Here is a 21,145-nt window from a genome sequence, read left to right as displayed (position 1 = left end):
GGAAACACAAACAGCAGGTTTCAGGAGTCACACGCTTTATTGAAGAAGTCATCACCAGACCTTTAATTTGGCAATAATAAATGACTGAAACTCAAGGCAAATAAACTAACAAACTGAACCAGAACAAATGACAGTAGTGAGGAAATACTGTAATAGTCAGGACAGTTGAGTATCCTAGCAAGCAGTGTGTGGAGTCACCCAGTGCTACCTCTGTAATCACTGAGAAGTAGCATGAACACTACCACACCTGACGAGAGAAAATCAGAAAATGTTAAACAACATTATGACTAAATACACTTTCTACAACTAGTGTTCCATAATAATAAAGAATGTTAAATAGTTGATGGCATAAACTGCATTAAAGCTAAAACTGAAGTCAAACCAGGTACGGATGTGAATACAAGACCCCAACTGCAATGTAATCACAGGGCGAACACTGAGCGTACAGTGGTGTGTAATATGTGCTATCATACTGTAAATCTAACACAGTAACATAATGACATGCTGATCTTTAAACCCGCCCTGCTCTTTACAGGACAGTTAGCACTGTGCATTCAACACATCTCAGAATCTGATACATCACAACCTTCAGCTTTAAAGGATAGATTCAGATGTTTTTGGGGTTTTTTTTTTCAAATCTACTTTAACATAATGCTCACATTTGCGGACTGAAACAATTATCTGTCCATGAACTGACCCTTTCTTAGTGTGAATAAAAGGGATGGAGGACAAAAACCATTCTGTGCAACATTCTGTGGAAACGTATATTCCAAAATTTAGATGAAGCTAATATGAAGGTTTAAATTTGAGTTGGCCAAATCATATAGGTATTTCCCAAAGTTATCATCTATCAAAACACTACATGGCTGGTGAAATTTCAGAAGAAACAACACAACTGTGATGGGTTGACCATCATGTGAAATTATATATTTGTAGTGTGAGAAGCAAAAGCAACAAAGACACAGTTATTTAACTCTGAAATCCACCTGGTTTTGTGCTGATGCCCTGTTTGTAAATTCAGATTTGGTATGGAGATACTTTACTTCAAATACTTTATCACTTTATTTTAGGCAGTTATGGTTCAGGTAAGGGGAAACGCAAATCAATGGATAACTGTCTGCTTCACAACACTGACAATATACCTACACCCCACGGTCAGGATAAGACAGACCCTTCATTTGGCCGGTTTAGATTCCTGAATTCATATTAACTTCAGCTGATCTTTGGAAAGTATTTCTATTTTGTCCCTCATTTCTTCTTTTAGTTTGTTTTACAGCCAGTATTTTAAAAAAAGGAAAATGCCAGCAGGCAAATCTTTCAACTTTCATTTGAAATGTAGTGTTATATTACAATAGACTTGAAAAAAAAACAACAAAGTTTTTAAACATTTTGGGCAGAAAACGTAGAAGCAGGCTACATCATATGTATTAACAGAGCTTCAGGTTGCACAGTGACTCACAGCTCAGGTGTAGTTTGTTAGCTACCTTGGTAGCTTGGTCCTCTGTAGTATATTTTGCACTGTAACACAGTAGTGCAAACACATTGAAGCTTACAGTACAATCAAAATATAGCAATGCTAAACTCAACTGCTGCTATTAGCTTTATATTTGCCTGGTTCTATTTCACCCTGACAGTTAAAATCATCCCATTTCTGAGATGACTTGAATACACCTTTATTCAAAGATTAGTACACAGGGGAAACCAGTGGGTGAGTTCATTCTGGAGCTGGAGACCAAACTAATGTAAGACTAGCTAATGTATAAAGGATGGATTAGCATACACTCGTACACACATGCACACACCACGCACAAAAGCCATCTCCTAAAAAACATGGCAGACTTCCAATTTCAAATAGTCTTTCACACAATTTAAAACACAATATGACACAATATATTATAAATCTTTTACAAATAAAAGCTTTAAGGATTTATAAGCACTGCTCAATTCATAAATATATGCAGCAAAAATACAATACAATAAATCTCTTTTTAGGAATCAAGACAGGACATAAAAATATGTAAAAATCTTCACTGACATTAGGGTTAGAATATCTGATTCATTCAGGAGCGCTGATTTTTTGCTATAGCAGCAGAGCCACAGATAGAGTCTATAGAGACAGACAGGGTGTATAACTCAAAAAAAGAAGAATAGAAAGTGTTTAGACTCGGCTATATGCACCATGCTAATACTCTGGCTGTAAATATAGTAATGACATCTGTAAAACCACCATGGTGTATTCAGACTGAATGTAGATTTTTGCCTCAAGTTTATTCACATTAATTTGTCAGCTGGAGTGTCTTTATGGTCTGTTTATTTGCCCCGGATAATGAATGTAGTGACTGTACAGACATTAGCTGGGAGCTAACTAGCAACGGATGTTAGCTGGAATCTATAGCGACTGTGTGTGTGGACCGTGCCTGTGTGTGTCAGCTGAGACTAGCCTCCCTCCTTTTTTTATATCTTAATATGAAAAAATGAAGTACATTCAGAAAGCAAATATAACATATTCCCTTTTATTCAGTCTGAACACACTGGCTCTAATGCCCTATTTTCTCTGGCAGCCCTATTGGTTTTTCTTTAAAAAAAATCTTTTTGTAGCATTTTTGTCATCAGTTATGGCCACATATTTCTTCAGAAGATGATGGGTGCTGCCTTGACATATTGCAATTGTATAATGAAGTGTAGCAAACAGAGTTAGCTGAAACTAATATATTAAGTAGCTAGCTGAAAAAAATGACATTGTTTTAAAAGTGGGCTCAGGGTCAGTTTGTGCCATTGTTGGTTTTGTGTAGAACATCAACAGCTCTTGTCAAAAATGTTCAAGTCCTGTGCCATCAAGCCTTATACTGTGAGGAAAGCGTAAAGGAAACAAGTATTGTGTGCACGTTTGAGATTCAAAGATTTTTTTAAAATGAGTATATATTTGTTCTTTCCATGTTGTTGATAATAAGCCCACAAAACTGAACTCTATCTGAGCTCCAACCAAACACCTCTGAAGAAGAGGCAAAAGCTAGCCTGTGCAACTGTGACCAAAATGATATTCAGTTAGCTGAAAAGCTAGTACAGTTTAGTCAACATGGCTGAAAGGGAAACTTCACAAAGGCAGTGATTTTCAAAGTCTGGGTTGGCACCTTTATGGCATGAATAACATAAAGAAGACAACATGCGAAATTATTTTTGCATGTACCTTCTCTCTGCAATGCATAGCTACAATATTCTACAAATAAACATACAGTATACTTTTAAAATAGTGGCTTATATATACTGACTAAATTAAAGTCTGAAATTAAAATGTGACTGCCCAGAAAAGGTTTGAAAATCACTGCATTACAGTCAGTCATAGTAATAAAAATCAATCAGTATCAATAAATAGTTCTACTAATGCCATAGGTTAACATCTAGACATCTAGAAAGTGCTGTAAGTATTAAATATTAAAGGAGAATATGTCAGATTTTTCTTTACATGTGCCTCTAAAGTTTACATAAAATATGGGCCCACATGTCAAAAAACTCTGGTATTTTTATGATTGCAATTTTATACTCACTTATTATTGTGATACACTCCCTAGGAACGTGCCTTATAAATCCACATAAGTTATTATATATGACATGACAGGCAGTTCCATTGTGTCATACAGTCATACAGTTTCAGACAACATGCAAAAATCTATCTTTGAAAGCAGGACTTGTCTACTTTTCCAGCCACTAAAACATTACAGAAACCCAGACTAGGTAAATTATCTTAATCTGTGTAACCAATCTCTCCTGACATGGCATCCAACAGAAAACTGACTTGCAACTCATTGGTCCTAACCCATGGTTTTGACAAACTGTGCAGTAGACGTCGGCTGCTGACAGACAAAGTAAGGAATAAACAAAGGTGTGGGACTTCGTTTTGGCTTTTAAATGGCTGACAGCTGAGCGCTGTTGTTGCTCACTCCTTCTTCTGATTGGCTAGTAAGGAGGCCTCCCATCGCTGTGCCATGGCGTTCTGTCGATGAGGCACTGAGGAGAGGGAAGGGGGGAACTGGAGGGAGGGGGAGATTCAGCTAAACCACTGGAACCAAAATATGTGGATTGATGGATGGATGAATAGGTGTAAGGTTGGATGGATTATCAGATTGATGAATGATGGATGGATTTTGAAAAAGAAGAATGAACAGAGGATGGGGCAGGTGGAGGAATTATTGGACAGATGGATGCAGGAGTGATGGGTAGATGAAAAAATGAGTTGAATAATGAATTGTGAACTAATGGATTAAAAAATTAATCAGTCCAACTGATTAACAAATTCAAGTTCACAACCAATAAAGGTAACAAATGAATGAATGAGTAAAGGAAGAAATCAATTACCCAACATGGAAATTGCAAAAGAAAAAAATGTACTGATACATGAAGCAATCCAACACAGAGAAATAAAGCATGCAACAGTTTAACAATGTACAGAAGTCATACTGTATGTTTGCACCAGGAAGGACATTAAATACCTGAGTGAAGTTAGACACTGACACACTGGTGTAATGTATATGTGCATGCAACGCACTTAGCAGATGGGATTTTTCCACTGTGAGGGTGTAGTTTGCCACATTGACAGCAGGAAATGTTCAGTTTGTATTTATCATAACTTAACACTGCTCTCATATGGCTATGGAAAATGATCAGTAAACAGTGAGATAAGGCTGATATTTGATGACTTATTAAGTACAAACTGGAACACAGGACTGAACCAGCCCAGAGATTCAGTTAGAAGACAGACTCTTAAAAACAGAGCTGTCACTCTCTTTCTCTCTCACATCTAACAGAACGAGACCATCACACGCTGGCTGTGCTCTGATACCAAGCAGGGCCACAGCAGTGTGGCTCTGCACAGATATCCCCTGCTGTGTGTGGCTGCAGTGAAAACGCATGTCATCACGATTTGGCTCGGCACAGTGCTGGTAAAGCAAACCAGCTCTAAATGGAAAAGCCCTATGATCTGTCGGTGAGTAAGTGCCTGATGAGGAAACCTCTGATGAAGCTTTTGACTATGAGTGTGTTCTTAAGTAACCAGGTAATGTAATGTTCTCTTTTTGATTCTTCCTGGAAAACTCTACAGGTGACCAGGTTTCTAATCTGATTTTTACATGGGCACATGTGCATGACAAAAGACTGCATGTAAGCTCAGCAGGTGGATTACAGCAGAGCTCTACACAGAGCCATGTGTTTTAGTATTTAAAATCAATCCCTCCAGGGGCACACTGGTAGCTCACCTGGTTAACTGCATACCATTTATCAAGGCTGAGGCCTTACTGCAGCAGACCTGGATCAAATCCAGCCTGGGCCCTTTGCTACATGTCACCCCCTCTGTCTCCCTGCATTTCTACTGTCACTGTCAAAATAAATAAAGGCAGAAATCCCCCAAAATCTTGAAGAAAATAAATGAATAAAATAATTCCATCCAAAGTCTAACTAAAGCTGAACCTAGCTCAAAAGTAGTCTTCACAGACATCATAAAATAAGTAATCTATGGTTCCACAATCAAAGAAATGTGATTACTGACCTCCTGCCTGTACATGCAGATTTACAGGAAACAGATATTCTCCAATTACCTGCATAACTTGGTTTCTCTGAGTAACGTGGTTACTTTAGAGAATGACTTTAAATGAGTAAATATTAGAATGTGAGAGAGAATCTATTAAGAGGACAAGGCCTGGAGATGAGTCAAAGCTATGAGCAGGCAATGACAAACAAACTCTTCTGCCTGCAACAGAGTTTACAGTGTAACAGATGTCTGTAAAAAATATTTCATCTAACTTATTTTGTTTTAGCCAAGGTGATCTATTTTGTTTACTCATTGTTTGGAATAATTTCTCAAAGTCTTCTTGTTTGGGGATGCCAGAGACCCCACGGTCCATCTGTTGGACAGATGGACGAGTACTTTTAAAATGTAGTTAAGTGGATATGGATATATATATATAGAGTTGCAGACTCCCTATTGACTTTGACACAGCAGCTGCAACAGACAACCCCAGATAGACAGACTGATACCACCTATCAGCTGCAACATTTAAATCAGTCACTGGTTTTCATTTTCTATACACTATACAGTTTGTGTGTGTGTGCACAGTATGTGTGTGTGTGTGTGTGTGTGTGTGTGTGTTAGCCAACCTTGTGGTCACAAGACAAACTGGATCGCTCCATTTTGCGGGTTCTGGAGGGGGAAGAAGGGGAGGAGACACATCTGTCTGAAACCTCTGGCACTGGAATTAAGAAAAGGAAGCAAGAAGACTGTTAAATGACACTGAGAAAAAGATGAGTCATTTTTATTAGATTATCCTGAGATAGAGACATTCACTGAGGGGTAAAATGCACCATCATCTGCAAACTTCAGAATAATATTTACTGTATGTAGATTTACTGAATTAGGACGAGCACAAAATTTAAACCATTAAATGGCCTAACAGTAAATCATCTGGGCACAGCTAGATACATTTGTTTCCCAATTCATTTACTATATTCAGACGAGTGGACAATACGTACCATTGTAACTGATGTTATCATTCAGGCCTGGAGACACCAGCACAGTATCGTACCTCTCCCTCCCTCTCCTCCACTCCTCCTCTCTTCTCCTCCTCCACATCTCCTCCCTCTGCCTCCTCCACTCCTCCTCCCTCTGCCTCACCATCCTGATCTCCTGCTCCACCAACGACTGGCTGCTGAGGGAGCGCAGCTTAAAAAATGGATTGGATGAGAAAGTGCTCTCCTGCGTCTCCATCGTCACAGGGGTGGAGCTCAGGCAGAACTCGGAAGCGCTGCGAATGATCAAGTTGGAGGTTTCCACGACGATGACGTTGGCTGAGGGCACCGCATCCAGGCTCGTCGGCCAGTCGGAGAGACCCCCGATTGCGGAGGAGAGTAAGCGGTTCCTGGAGGCAGAGCTGGAGGAGTCAGGCTCCAGGATAATGACATTATTAGCTGTCATTTCATGGTAGACAGACCGGGGAAGGGAAGAGGAGCAGGAGGGGGAAGGGGAGATGGACAAAGTAGGGGTACGGCAGGCGGGAGGTCGGGGTGGAGATCGTCCCGTCTGCAGGGTGGACGGTCTGAACACGGAACAACAGAAAGATCACAAAAGGTTTAGTTTTTCTCAGTGGAAGGAAACAGTGTAATGTCCATAGATTTTTTTAAAACCCAGTACAGGTTTACTGTGCTATTTATCTATTTTTGTAAATTCAATTTATTTTTATGTTTTTTGGATAAAGCATAGGGAATACTGGGCTTGCATTTGTCTGCTGATCAGACACAACTTCAAATGAATGTAATATTGTTCCATGTCAGCTGGAATTGCACGTAAGTAATTATTTGCTAACATACAGCTACATAACTTATATATATATATATATATATATATATATATATATATATATATATATGTACTTACTCCTCTATTCACAAGTAATTATTTAATTTAATTATTACCTATTTAAATTAGCTATGGACAACACTAAGTGGATCAGATATGTTTTAATTACAGACCTAATAATATGGGCACAGTGTATTCACAATAACTCACAATAACACTGTAAAAGTTCTCTGTCATTCACATCCCTGGCTCACACTCGCTCAGTTTTAGCTTTTAGTTTGTGCCATATCTGGAACTAGGGGAACTAAAGCTCAATTGAGAAGAAAAAAAGCTCTGTTACTGGATAGATAGATTTTACCTGGGTATAGCCAGGCCCTGTGCAATCATCCCCCTCTCCCTGCGGTGCCTCTCTTCTCTCTCCAGAGTCAGTCGGATCTCTCTCTCCACAGCGCTCTCTGGCTCCTCCAGGGGACTGCGGTATGATGAGTCCTCCAGGCCCGAGTCCTCTGAACTGGGGGACAGGGTAGAGGACAGGGGGGGCTCCCTGGGCACTGGTGTATGGATCTCCCTTTGAGAGAACAGGAGGAACCCCAACACATTAAAAGCCAACAAGACACGACAGTTGAGTTTCCATTTAATTGTTGAGTAAGCTTTAAGAAAATGTTGACATTGTTCTACCAGCTGACTCACAACGTCCAAGCATATTCAGTGGGGTGGCTAAGGCTCAGGATGCAGGAGAGCTGAAAGTGCTCTGACCAGGACTAGCTTCCCTACTATCAGCAGTAGAGCTGCTAGCATCCTCACCACTGTCACCAGATACCAGATTGTGTGTGTTTGAAAAACACAGATATTTTGGCCTGACTCAAATATATGGGGTCAACATCTGTCTGTCTTTGGTGTTAGCGGATTGTTGGAATGCTTTTATTGCACTTAACAAGTTGTCAACCTGTCTCTCCTCTGCTCTGCTGTGTGTGTGTGTGTGTGTGTGTGTGTGTGTGGAGGAGTTAGACACACATACAGTGAAAGTAGAGGAGAGAAACACAACCTTAAATGACAGCAAAACTGAAGGGCTCTATATGATAGAGCATTTTAGCACCTCTCCAATTATTGTTTTACTTCAACAGCCACCACCCTACTGTTTTGGTTCCAGAGTTTAAGACTAGCTAACATTGTGGAGCATTTTACAACTACAGAGTCCACAGCAAATGATCAAAGCTTAAAGGTCAGCTGCTCAGGGAGAGTGCTGAATTCCTGGAAGAATCTGCTTTACATTCAAGACCTTTGATATTTTGAAAATATGTGAGGATCTCCATACATCTTCTGTGATGCCAAAAAATGGATTTAAAGAAGTCAGCCTTATCAACATGAATTTGACACTACTGTTGCCTAGTGCTGCTCATGGTGGGATCTGGTGGGTCTCTCTCTGTAAATATAATAATATAAGGAGTAGACCTGCTCTATATGAAAAGTGCCTTGAGATAACTTCAGTTGTGATTTGGCATTATATAAATAAAAACTGACCTGACCTGACTGGATTGAACTTAGCATTTAGTGTTTGCAGTATTTGTATTTTCCTAACGTCATTAGTCATATTATAAAGTAAAACTGTCAGTACCTGTGTTTGAGTCGGGGGCTGCGAGTTGGGGGGTACAGTGAGGTGTGGGTGCCCTGGAAGCTCCCTTGGGCTGTGAGCCCTGGTTTGGGGATGGGCCGACCTTTGACCTCCTCCTCCATCTTCTTCCACTGCTGGCGGGCCATCAGAAAGTCCACATGCTCAGTGGAGACATTCTCACTGTGGGTCTCCTGGTGCACACAGAAATCCACAGGAACCTGATGGGACATGAGGCGCAGCATTAGATTATCAAACATATGTATACTGGGAGATGTTGAAGGAAGGAAGAAGAGCATTTGAATACATAGACATTGTGACTTTCAAACACAAACTGAATTAAAGGGAGAAATTATGAAAGGTGGAGAGTCATGACACTTGACTGGCAGACCATTTTTACTCTTTGACAACTGTTATATTTTATTTTTCATGTTAATTTGTGTTCCAAGGAATCCCTGGGAAAATATACTGATACCAAACTGATTATCATATTAACTAATTTATGTATATGTATATATATATAGTATATATAATAGTGTGCACATAAATGTCCAATATGAATTTCTAAGGATTCTGGGCTTGGCTGTATTGGTCAGACTTAATGGCTAATAGTCTAATATACTATTGGGCAAAATAATGAGGAAAGTTACTCATAGAAACAAAGCTTGGGTTTAGATATCACACAGAGATGATAAAGACTTACCTTCCTGTCAGGGTCTGTGGAGCTGGCTATGGAACTGGCAGAAGGAGACCGCAGGAAAAGATCTCTCCTTGACCTCATCTGCTCGTCATCATCACCCCTCACTCCTCTCCTCTCCTCCTGCTCCTCCTCTCTCTGCTCCTCCATTCCACTCTCTATCTCTACCTCATCCTCTTCCTCGCGTCTCTCCTCATCTTCTCTTCTCTCCTCTTCCTTGCTCTCTCCATCACATATGCCACCTGTTTTCTCCTGGTTGGTGAGATCAGAGGGTGTGAAAGCTGCCCACTGGTCCTCTCCAGCATCACTGTCAGAGTACACGATAGCCAGCTCAGCCTGGAGGCAGTCGCTGAGGTGACCGTCACTGAGGTCATCTCTATTGCCGAGGTCGTGACCCCAGGCATCCTGCAACGTGGCCGCCGCTGGCTGCTCTGAAGGAGCTGAGGTGACAGTCATGGGCTCTGATGATGAAGGACACAGAGGACTGTCAGAGATGACCAGAAGCTCTGACAGAGCATCTTCTTTCATCTCTCCCTCTGTTTCTCCACTTTCTCTATCTTCACCCTCTATTTTTTCCCTCCCTTCATCTTCTCCCTCTATTTCTCTCCACCCCCAGTCTTGGCTCTCTGTTTCTCCTTTACTTTCATCTTCTCCCTCTACTTTTCCTCTATCTTTGTCTTCTATCTTTATTTCTCTTATCACTTCAACTTCTCCTTCTATTTCTCCTCTCCCTTCTTCCTCTCCCTCTATCTCTCCTCTCCCTTCATCTTCTCCCTCTGTTTCTTCTCTTCCTCCATCTTCTCTCTCCTCTCCTCCTCTCTTTGCGTCTTGACCCTCTTCACTTTCACCTCCTCTGTCTTTTCCTATCTCAAAAACAAGATAGTCACACTCATCCTCATCTCTTTTTCCATGTTCTCCCTCTGCAGCTTCTTCCTCCAACCCATGGACTGCTGGGTACTGGAGTTCCTCCACTTCCTGGTTGTGGCAGCTAAATAAGTTGTCTCTTTCCAGGTCTGTTAGTGGAGGTGACGAGCTGATCTCCATGGTAACTGGATCCGTTGGCTGTGTAGGAGTGGAAGAATCGTCCACAGGGTTATTGTTGCCAGAGCTGCTGTTGTCCTGGTTACCGTCAGTTAACTCGGGTGTTGTCCTCCTTAAACCAGCTGTAGCTCTCTGTGGAAACATACACTTTATATTATACACAGTATAATATATATACAGCCTGATTACTCATGTTCTCTAAATATTCCACAACTGTTTATGCAGTATATTCATAGAGGAAAAAGGATGAAATGTTGGGAATGACAAAACTACTCATAAATCAAAATTTCTAATTCTTTTAAAGTTATGAAATACTTCAGTTCAAATGATATGATAACATGTCAAAATGAATTAAGTAACTGTCCATTCTTTCCATTATTGAAATATAATTATTGGCAAGAAGTCCTAAAAGTGTTCAAAGTAAAGAAAAGTTTGAACATCTGAAGTTCCATGACAGATTCTGCAAACTGATGATGTGGTCAAAAGTTCCACAAGCAAGTAAACAGACCTTGAATTGAGATTATACATGTTGAATACTAAGTTTTTGACTCATAATTTAGATTTTATATCACACAATTTTAACTGAATGAGACAATTTTATACTTTATGACTCAGTGTGTCATTGTCTTGTAATTATAATACTATAATACTTTGACTTGGAAAGTCAATGTTAATAAAAGGTTTTCGACTTTACATTCAAGTTAATAAGTCAAAACTGAGTATCTTTTCATTTTTACTTAAAGCTTCACCAACCGACACTGTTATTTTAACTATAGATCAAAATTACTATTTGTATTGGAAAATGGAGTCACTTGTTGAGTCACTTTCGTAATGATTTACAGACCCAACTTTTTAGTTCTCCTCAGCTTTATGGAGCATTTTAGCACCTCTCCAATTATTGTTTTACTTCAACAGCCACCACCCTACTGTTTTGGTTCCAGAGTTTAAGACTAGCTAACATTGTGGAGCATTTTACAACTAAACAGTCAGATATTTTCCTGATGAGTTGGTGGAGACCAAAACTGAACCAAACATTTTGTTGCTTTATGTAAGAAATAATAGTGTTTTGTTTGGAATATATGAAGGAAAAATAACAGGACATGCAACAAACAACGACTGTGCACCTCCAAAGATGTCAGCAAAATTTTGGGAAAAAAAACAACTATTAGTGCTGGAACCAGATCAGTCTTATACACAAGCCCTGTTCATACCTGCACTAACATATGTCTTAGGTGATCTGATCACAACTGGGCAGCTCTAAGTACATCAGTTCACATCTGGCATTTAAATGTGTCTCCACATGTGTCTTGAGTGACCGCTTGTGATTGGATCACTTTCCTGCACTATATGCAAATAAATAGATGCTGTATAACAGATATAGCAAGTGTGTTTTCAGCTAGTCTGACAATAACAGGCAGGTCCATTGGTAATGTGTTTGTGAGAGAGGGGCAAGGAGGGGCAGAGGGACAGTGTGCAGTGCACACAGCTACATAATGAAATAACATTTTACTCATCTAAAATACTGATCAGATGTCACTGCATCCTTAATGCACCTTCAGCACATTCACCATGTACTTAGAGCTGTCCACTTGTGACTGGACCATCCAAGACATATGTTGTGCAAGGTATGAACAGGGCTATAGTCACATGTACATATAGACACAACCATGAATGCACACAGGCATACAAAACAGTACACACACCCATATATACATACACACAGAGAGAGAGAGAGAGAGAGAGAGAGAGAGAAAGCAGATTAAAGCTGTGTATATGACCTATAAATGTCTCAAGCCTTCATATTGTTACCATGGTGGCACTGCGTTGGCTGTGAGTGGGTTGGCAGATTATTATGGTCTGTCGTTCCAGGCATGTGCTGGTGACAGATGGGAGGTGTTGCTATGGTAACACTAAGTATAGATGCAGAGGCAGGCAAGCTGCTAAAGTCAGTTTTTCTTTCAGTTAAGTCACAATGTTTGGAGAAAGATCAAATTAATCACAGATTATGCAGCAACAATTCTCAGCTACTTACACTGAATATACTGACATGTGTCAGTGTAAAACATTTACAAGCACAAAACCTAAATGAACATACCCCAGCCCCTGAAGACTACACGAGATAATTTATGAAATGGTGAGTAATGCCTCTGCATCACTATAAAATAATAAGTTTTTATCTCTTTCACCCACCTTTTTATGTACAGTCTATGCTTCGAGTGCATTATTTAGACACCATAACATTCATTCTTTAACATCAGAAAAACATTTTAATTTCGCATTCAACAAATATTTTTTGTACAGCTCCTTCAAGGTAGGTGAATAAAACTGTACCAAAACTTTTTACCCAAAATGAAAACAACAGCCCTGTTATGGATGTCTGAGCTGATGATGGACAAAGACAGTGAGGTAATGTTAGTATGTTGGTCTTCTTTTTTTCAGGTGGTTGAACAAGTTAGTTCCATTTATCCTTTCCTGCTCCAGACACTTGATTTTCATGTTGCTCATCTCATCAGGCAGCAGGCATCACAGCTCCCAAAAAGGGAGGCTGGCTGTTGATTTGCACTTGATTTGATATGCAGCAGAGTTTTCTATGAGCAGAACACATATTTTAAATGTCAATACTGCAGTCGATCATTTAATCATGGGAAGTCAAAATCGTAAATGAGATTATTATTCGATAACTGTGCATCCCTGCCCACGGAGTCACATTTCCCTGTGCCAAGCTAGCATGTCCCAGATCAATATGTCTGCTGAAAACAGAGAGACAAGACACCCTCCATCTAATGTCACAGTAACAGAGTGTTACTGGAATTAGTTACCATAATGTAATTACTGAATTTCAAACTGTAATCCATTACACAACTTGTTATTGGCAAAAGAAATAACATTACTATAATGCCTTACTGCTCAGTGCTGGTCATAAAAACATCATCATGTGTCATTCTAACAACCAATGCTGTTAGGAGGCAGCGACACACGACTAACACTCTGCATAAAAGCATGAAACTCAGTCAGACCAGGACTGGCACGGTGACATTCTCTTGCACACTGTGGCAGCAGGCAGGTGGGACACACAAATAATGTGGACAGGGTACGCAAACACTGCAGGAGCTAGCACGGCTATCAGTCTAACAGCACTCCACACGCTGGGAATTATTCAACTTTCTATCAACCACTTTGCTGTGCCCTTGCACACATCAGCTCTGCAGCTTATGTCATCATGCAGTTATGTAAATATGGTTATTAAAAGTCAATTCCAGCCTCTCTCTTACACTGGCTGTACTCTGGTGAGTTTCTGGATTTCATAAGTGAGCTCAATCAGACTGAACTCTATGTGAGGTGAACAAAGCCGGATCAATTCATGACAGGAATCAAATGCGTCTAGCTCGTGTCCTCACTGAGATGAATGGGAAATGAATTTTGGTGTGCCCCTGCCCTAACTCGCTGACAGTGACAGCTCACATCTGCCAGGCTCAATCAACTCTGCTGGGTGTTTTCCAGGTTTTAAGGCTGCAAGAAAAATTAGCCCAAACATATAGTTTGGCTTTACAGGAACATCATTTGCAGCCCTTAATAATGTTTAGTTACATCTCAGGTCAAGGTGTCCATCATAACCTAACCTTAAACTGCCTGAAAATCTCTGTCCTGTCATCCTGCCAGGTTTGAGATTTTGGGAGCGTGTGGCAGGCAGAACAAATCTGATTCCAGTCCATGATGGGCTTATCCAGCAATTATTCCATACTAGTTAAGAACAAATGAAGAAGTAGCCCACTGATGCATCAGCTCAGATTTCATTTAGTAAAGCTAGACAACAACTGTTGCCTAACAGATGTCAACATCTGTCTGCTTCTCTATAACCTCAAATTGCAGGATCGGTTATGATCATCATTCTCTCTTATGTCAACCAAACACTGAATGTTTTTGACCTGTCAAAGTAAAATCAAATGTGCTTCTGATCGTAAAACGTGAAATATTCACATCCACTACATTAAGGGTTACATTAAGGAGATGTGATGACAGCACATAGGTGCCTCTGCATTCATTCAATTTATTCTCAGTGTAACAAATCTTCAGTTCTTCAGAATACTCTCAACATATGGGGAAGGATTGGAGTTATTAGTTGCACAGCAGCTCTCAGTTCTAATCCATGCTTCTGATCACTGCCTGCCTGGATCTGAATGAGAAACCTTTAGGATTATCAGTGGACCTCTGTAACCTCTGTCATAACTTTAGTTATTTTTAGATCTACACAGAATTAAATTGCCTCTGAAGTGAATTCACTTCCAGCCTCAAACCTCTGTTTGTCCCCCATCAACAGCTGGAGACGGCATAATCAGTATCATCTCATCAGCCAGCTGTGTGTGTGTGTGTGTGTGTGTGTGTGTGTGTGTGTGTGTGTGTGGTGAGAAGATTACAGAGCAACTTCAGACATCATGTGTCATATCAAGGATGGGGAATAAGTGGAGACATGTTGCCTCATCAGTTAGCATCCAACAACTGACCCTCCTGTTCTGTGCTATTCAAATATGTCTTCAATTCTGTTCTGTTCTTTTAATAGAGTATTCTGTTATGCTACAATATTCTGTTCTGTTCTTTTAATAGAGTATTCTGTTATGCTACAATATTCTGTTCTGTTCTATTATATGCTGTTCTGTCACAGGAGTGCTGAGCCAAGTGTGTTATATAAGACAGCATCCTAAAATCGGGCGAAGTCCCAGAATCGTGACAGATAAGCGCACATACAGAAGCCAAAAAAAAAAAAAAAAAAACGGGCTTTGATGGTAGCTCAAGCTAAGCCAAAGCCTCGCGCGTACACCTCGCGCAAAGGCTATACGTGTCCGCAAAAGCGCCCTGAAATCTCCACCGCACGAGGAAGAGGCCTTGAACCCCGGGAAAAGTGTTCTTCTTTATTATAACGACGTCGCTGACGTGTGTCATTGATTGGTTTGTTTACCTACCAACAGCTTCCAGCACAGCAGCCAAAACGAAATCATCTCCAGGCGGCCGCGGCGCGCGCATTCCTCTCCACCTCTCCCTAACGGCAGCGCGAGCAGCCAGGCGGCCACCCGCTGGCGCGAGGAGGGACGCATACAAGCTGACAGCTGCGGCGCGTGTGTGTGTGTGAGTGGTGGAGAGAGGTAGAGAGTGAGAGGACAGGAGCAGGGGAGAGAGAGGAAGGATATATTGAGCTGTGCTCTTATCTTGTCTGTGAATTAGAGCAGAAGAGATAAATCCATATTGGCAGAATATTATACATCTCTCTCTCTCTCTCTCTCTCTCTCCTCTCTCTCTCTACCTCTCTCATCCTTTTATTGCTGCACGCACGCACGCATGCTGCATCCGGCCGTTCCCGCCCCCAAGGCTCTGTAAAAGATAGCCATCTCAACAAGTAGGCTAGTTCTATAGGGATGTAACAATCACACGGTCCAGGCTGTGATTGGGTGCTTTTTGGTGAAGTCACAATTTGGTCCACTTGTAATACAACAACATGGAACAGGTGCTCCAGAGTGTTCCTTCAATTTCCGATGGAATATAAACCAAATTTAAAGGAACCATATATTCAAGACCTGGGCATGACAAAAACCTATTTTGTCCTACATTCTAGAGAACTGATATTGTTTGATGAATCCAACACTACACAGGCCGGTATGAGCCAGTATAATCTCTGTTTTTCAGCCCAGGCTGTGCAGTTGTCTTGACAGGAAGACGATATCGCCATGAATTAATGACTGAATGACTGAGTTTGTCAACAGAGTGAAGAAGCTGTATCTAGTTTACTGTATCTAACTGATGTCTGTTCCGGCCAAAATGTCATTTTACCCTCCTCTTTCATACCTCATTCTTTTACCCCTTCTCTACCTCCTTCCTTTCCCTCCTCACAGTCTGTCATTTGTACTTCTTCCAACCTTATTCCCTACATCAGTTAGAAAAGTCTTGTTCCACTCATTACTGTAAAATACTATATCAATACATTGTTGTCATTGTTGTAGTCCCAGGAGTGAAATAAATAAAATGACAATGCTGGCGTTTGATTCCTGATCTTTAACACTGACCGACACACTGTTATGTCATCTGTGTGTGTGTGTGTGTTGTGTGTGTGTGTGTGAGAGAGAGAGAGAGAGAGAGAGAGAGAGAGAGAGCGTAAAGGTGAGCTGAGGTAAGGTTGTCAGTGTCTGTACATCAGATCACATCTGGATGAACAGACTAAATAAACCCACACACACACACACACACACACACACACACACACAAACAAAGGGCTCTGACTGAGTGCCAGCCACCCTGGATAAGGACTCCAGCTTAGAGGGAGGGGTACAGACAGATGAACAGGAAGAGAGGGAGACAGAGAGACAGGGGAGAGAGAGAGAGAGAGAGAGAGAGAGAGAGAGATGACTATTGGACGCTCACCCCAGATTTGACCTTCAGATACAAAATCATTATTGAACTGCCACCAAACGAGACTGTTGATTTAATGACTTGGGCTTTAATCTGGTGACAATCTGCTTTTAACCCTTTATAGTAAATGCAGTTTAGATTAGAACTGATTCGTTTTTAGTTTTTTATTTGAAAGTTTGCCACAGATTACAGTGCGTGGTGTCACTATGGGCAAACTGTTAACAGAGTCCTTGGAGTGTTAAGTGAAAACATTTCAAAGACAAGGGTGAGGATCAGGACCAAGTACATCCTTCATGTCTGGACACAGGTGAAACAAATAACACTGATGAAATGTCCCATACTGTAACACATAATACCACAGCCCCTGAACTGGCACACCTACAGACACTGTTATTGTTATTACATGACATGTGAAAAGGGTCTATATAACTTTATAACTGTCTGTATACAGTAAATTGATGAGGATGTCAGCCTTAGCTTGTACTTCCTCATCAGCAAAGCTCTCTTTGACCAAACTAACACAAACACAAGTGTTTTCATGCATTTGCTGCTTCTGTTTGCATGATTCTATACTGATATCTTTTGTTATTGGACACTGGTTGTATAAACAAGTCATTTGAAGGTTTTCACTGTTTTCAGTTTGTTAAAGATCCAACTAATTCAGTGATGAAAATAAATTTACAGTGTGTAACAGAGCAGCATTTGACTGGACAGTCTTTAAAGTACATTGAGGGTTTGTGATATTGTCTGAGATAAATACAGAGAGGTGACAAATGAAAGAAAACACCTGTATAAATAAGTGGAGAAACATAATGATATAATGTGAATGATGTGAATCATATGTTCTGATTGTCACAGTCATCTGATCTCAAGCCAGCAAGTAACACATCAGACAGCGCTCTCATCATCAAAACACCAAATGATGGAATATCCTTTGGAGCAATGTTGTTCATCCCTCCAGGATCCACACACTTCCACACACACACACACACACAGATCACTGACTGGACCAGATTCCATTTTTAATCAGGCAGTCCCAAACATAGCTCTAATCCTGCTTTCCTTTTTCTTTTTTTTTTTTTTTGACATACATGTTGTGACTGTACTGCGTGAGGTGGATTTTTTCCAACAATGCAAATCATTACATGCTTTTCTCTTTTGACAAATAGATAAAAGACAAGGTCACAGCTGGATGACACTGTGCTGCCAGCTCTATCACACGCACACACACTCCTCTTCCCATCACTCTGTGTGAACATCATCAGTGTTTCCTGTATTCCACAGTCACAGATCAATCAAGCCAGGGGACAAAAAAAAAGTCAGTTGTAAAACTGGCAGGGTCAGGAGATAAAGGCCATCACTTATACTGACGTTTACCCCCCCACCCCCCAACTGAAAACCAACAGAACCTGACTGAGAATTTATGTTAATTAATGAGTTCATTTTATGAGGCTGGATGTGCTTTGTTCACTAGATTCAAAATGAATGGTTAGATGCAAAAAATAAAGAAACAGTGTCATGTATTATGTTGAATATAAGAAACTAACAAGAGCTGCTTATCAATATTCTAATGGAACTTTGTATAGAGTAGCAAAATTTTATCCTTGATTTGTTTTGGGCTCAGACTAGAGTAATATGAATACAATATAAATACAGAAATGCTCTCAGACTTCTCTATAATGAACAGATCGCATACCTGGACCAAAGTATGACCAGATGTTGCATAAGAACACACCAGCACAACACAAGACATAACAACACAACACAGTGGATGCATCTCTTCTCAGATAAAGCACAATGTAACTCCTCCTCCACACAAAGGATTATTATTACAGCTATTATTTCATAGACTTATCAATGTGTCTCAGAGGCCTCAGGAAAACTTTCAAGGTTTACACAGAAAACATGAGGAGAGGTGTGCCTTACCTGCTGTTGGAGTGGTGTTATGTCAGCTGGTTACAGTGGCACGAAAGTGAGAAATCGTTCTATGTTCCTATACCACTCTCTTTCTCTGCTCCCTTATATTATTCCTCTCTTTCCCCTTTATAGCCTCTCTCTCTCTCTCTCTCTCTCCTCTCTCTCTCTCTCTCTCTCTCTCCCATGCACACACCTCAGTGCCAGTGGGGTACATATCGAGTATGTGTGGGCAGCAGCCAATCAGAAAACAGCAGCTTTAGTGACATTTGCGACACACACATGTTGAGACTAACACTCTCACACTGACACACTTACCATAGGATGGATACAGGCATACACAATGCTCCCCCTCTCTCTTTCACACACACACACACACACACACACACACACACACACACACACACACACACACACACACACAGAAGTGAAGCACATCTGTCATCTGCGCCCGTCTTATCCGACCTTTCAGAGGATTAGTGTTCTATTTTTTTTAGTTTTGACGTTGAAACTCAACTGATAATCTCCTAAACACACTCGTTGTCTGTTTGCAAGTGTGTGCAGAACAGTTATTGCATCACTGTGATTTTGTGTGTGACGTCTTTGCAGTATAACAGCCCTTGTGTTTCAAATAACGCATGGGGAAGCTGTTACTTGTTATGTCACACTGTTTTACATCAAGTGCTGTGTGGGGAAGAATTTTATGTAATACCCTATACCGACTGTCACACCAGGAGAATTTATTTATCAATCCCTGAGTCTTTTTCAGCGTTGGACCCTCAACCTGTTTATTCTAACAGAGCTAAAGGTTTAAAGCCCACCAAGACCTTCTGTACTTTATCACAGTGAATGAAAGACTAAGTCTAATCTATCAAGCCTATATTTCAAAATGTAAAGTAATCCTTGTAACAAGAGGAATTGAAAGCAGAGGAAGATGTGGCAGACAGAGACAACGCCAGCTTCATGCACTGACCTGCTAAAAGGACCAGGACCAGCTTCAGCGTTGACCAGTTACAGTGTGTGTGTGTGTGTGTGTGTGTGTGTGTTGGTATTTCTCTGTGTGGTTACTGTTGCTTTGATTACTGGGCTATTTGTCCCTCAGACTGTGATCAATTTGACTGACCTCTAACAAAAAAGTTTGTGGCATTTCTATATCTCTAATAGCCTGTGAGTACTTGTGAGTCCTGAGCAAACACTCAGTACATCACATATTACATTCTGCTATAACAAGACCTATATGACATCTTAACATGTTATTCCATCATTATATTTTGTAATGCAAGCAATTCTAAAACAGAGTTAGGAGGAGAATGAACATTTGACTTTGATTGGCTAGAAACATGACTTCAAATGAACGCTGATGTTGCTCTGAGTCTGCTGAAAGTGGTGACGTTAGCCGTAACATACAGAAGCTAGTGATACCTGATCAACTTGTTGTGATGTTTTCTGCCCTCTAGTGGCAGTTAACACTTTGCATTTGAAGACAGACTGAGCTCTCTCACTGTAGTGGTCTCTATTAAACTGTTACACAAACACTATCAGTCTGACAAAAAGATTAAAACCATGTAAACACCTCACTCTTTGTCACATTTACATTCCTACACAATATAAACTCAGCTTACTAAAACTAATGACCCAGATGCCCAGACTGTTAAAAAAGTTACTGATGAAATAGACAGATTTGTCTAAAATGTATCATTTTAAAATAGTGTTTAGTTTAAAAAAAAAAACATCATACATTATGGTTCAGTACCAAGATGGAAGCAGAGGAAAGACAATACAGCACAAAATAACTCTGGATGTACTGAATGTGGTCCAAGAGGTGCACAAACTAACTGCCTTTAATTAGTCTGATCGTGTGTAATGATGCTGATGGACTTCACACAGACGAGGAGAAACATTTCAGTGATTTATTTCAGCACAGTTCTGTTGTGTTGGGCCTGTTTATCAGTGGACACTAGCTCGAGAGACTGAGAGATGCAGTTTCACTGTGTCTGCTGAAGAAAGAGAGAGAGAGAGAAGGATTAGAAAGATAAATCTTCAAACACATCTGTGTGATACATGGCCATTACTTCACTGGACCAGTGTAGTTACAACTGGTCTCAGCCACAGGGTTGCACAGGTAGGAGTTGCTCTAATGAGCACC

General features: G+C 40.5%; 1 protein-coding gene across 3 annotated transcripts; it reads right to left on the bottom strand.

The window, feature by feature from the left end:
* Positions 1-18: 18 nt before the first annotated feature.
* Positions 19-19,176, bottom strand: LOC108885341 (uncharacterized). 3 transcript variants are annotated; one of them, XM_018679645.2, is made up of 7 exons: positions 19,012-19,176; positions 9,655-10,821; positions 8,958-9,172; positions 7,701-7,910; positions 6,520-7,082; positions 6,148-6,239; positions 19-4,027 (listed from the first exon to the last, which is right to left on the bottom strand). In XM_018679645.2, exons 2-7 carry the CDS (start codon positions 10,690-10,692, stop codon positions 3,935-3,937), a joined length of 2,211 nt encoding a protein of 736 aa, XP_018535161.1. In that variant the 5' UTR covers positions 10,693-10,821; positions 19,012-19,176; the 3' UTR covers positions 19-3,934. The 3 variants fall into 3 exon arrangements, with proteins under 3 accessions (XP_018535161.1, XP_018535160.1, XP_050926145.1); XM_018679644.2 differs by lacking the exon at positions 19,012-19,176 and adding an exon at positions 15,648-16,056; XM_051070188.1 differs by lacking the exons at positions 6,148-6,239; positions 19,012-19,176 and adding an exon at positions 15,648-16,057 and having other exon boundaries at positions 19-4,005.
* Between the last annotated feature and the right edge of the window lie 1,969 nt (positions 19,177-21,145).

This window comes from Lates calcarifer, linkage group LG4 (assembly GCF_001640805.2).
Source record: "Lates calcarifer isolate ASB-BC8 linkage group LG4, TLL_Latcal_v3, whole genome shotgun sequence".
NCBI lineage: Eukaryota > Metazoa > Chordata > Actinopteri > Centropomidae > Lates > Lates calcarifer.
Note: the sequence above shows the minus strand (reverse complement) of the source record. Positions and strands in the feature narration are given on the sequence as shown.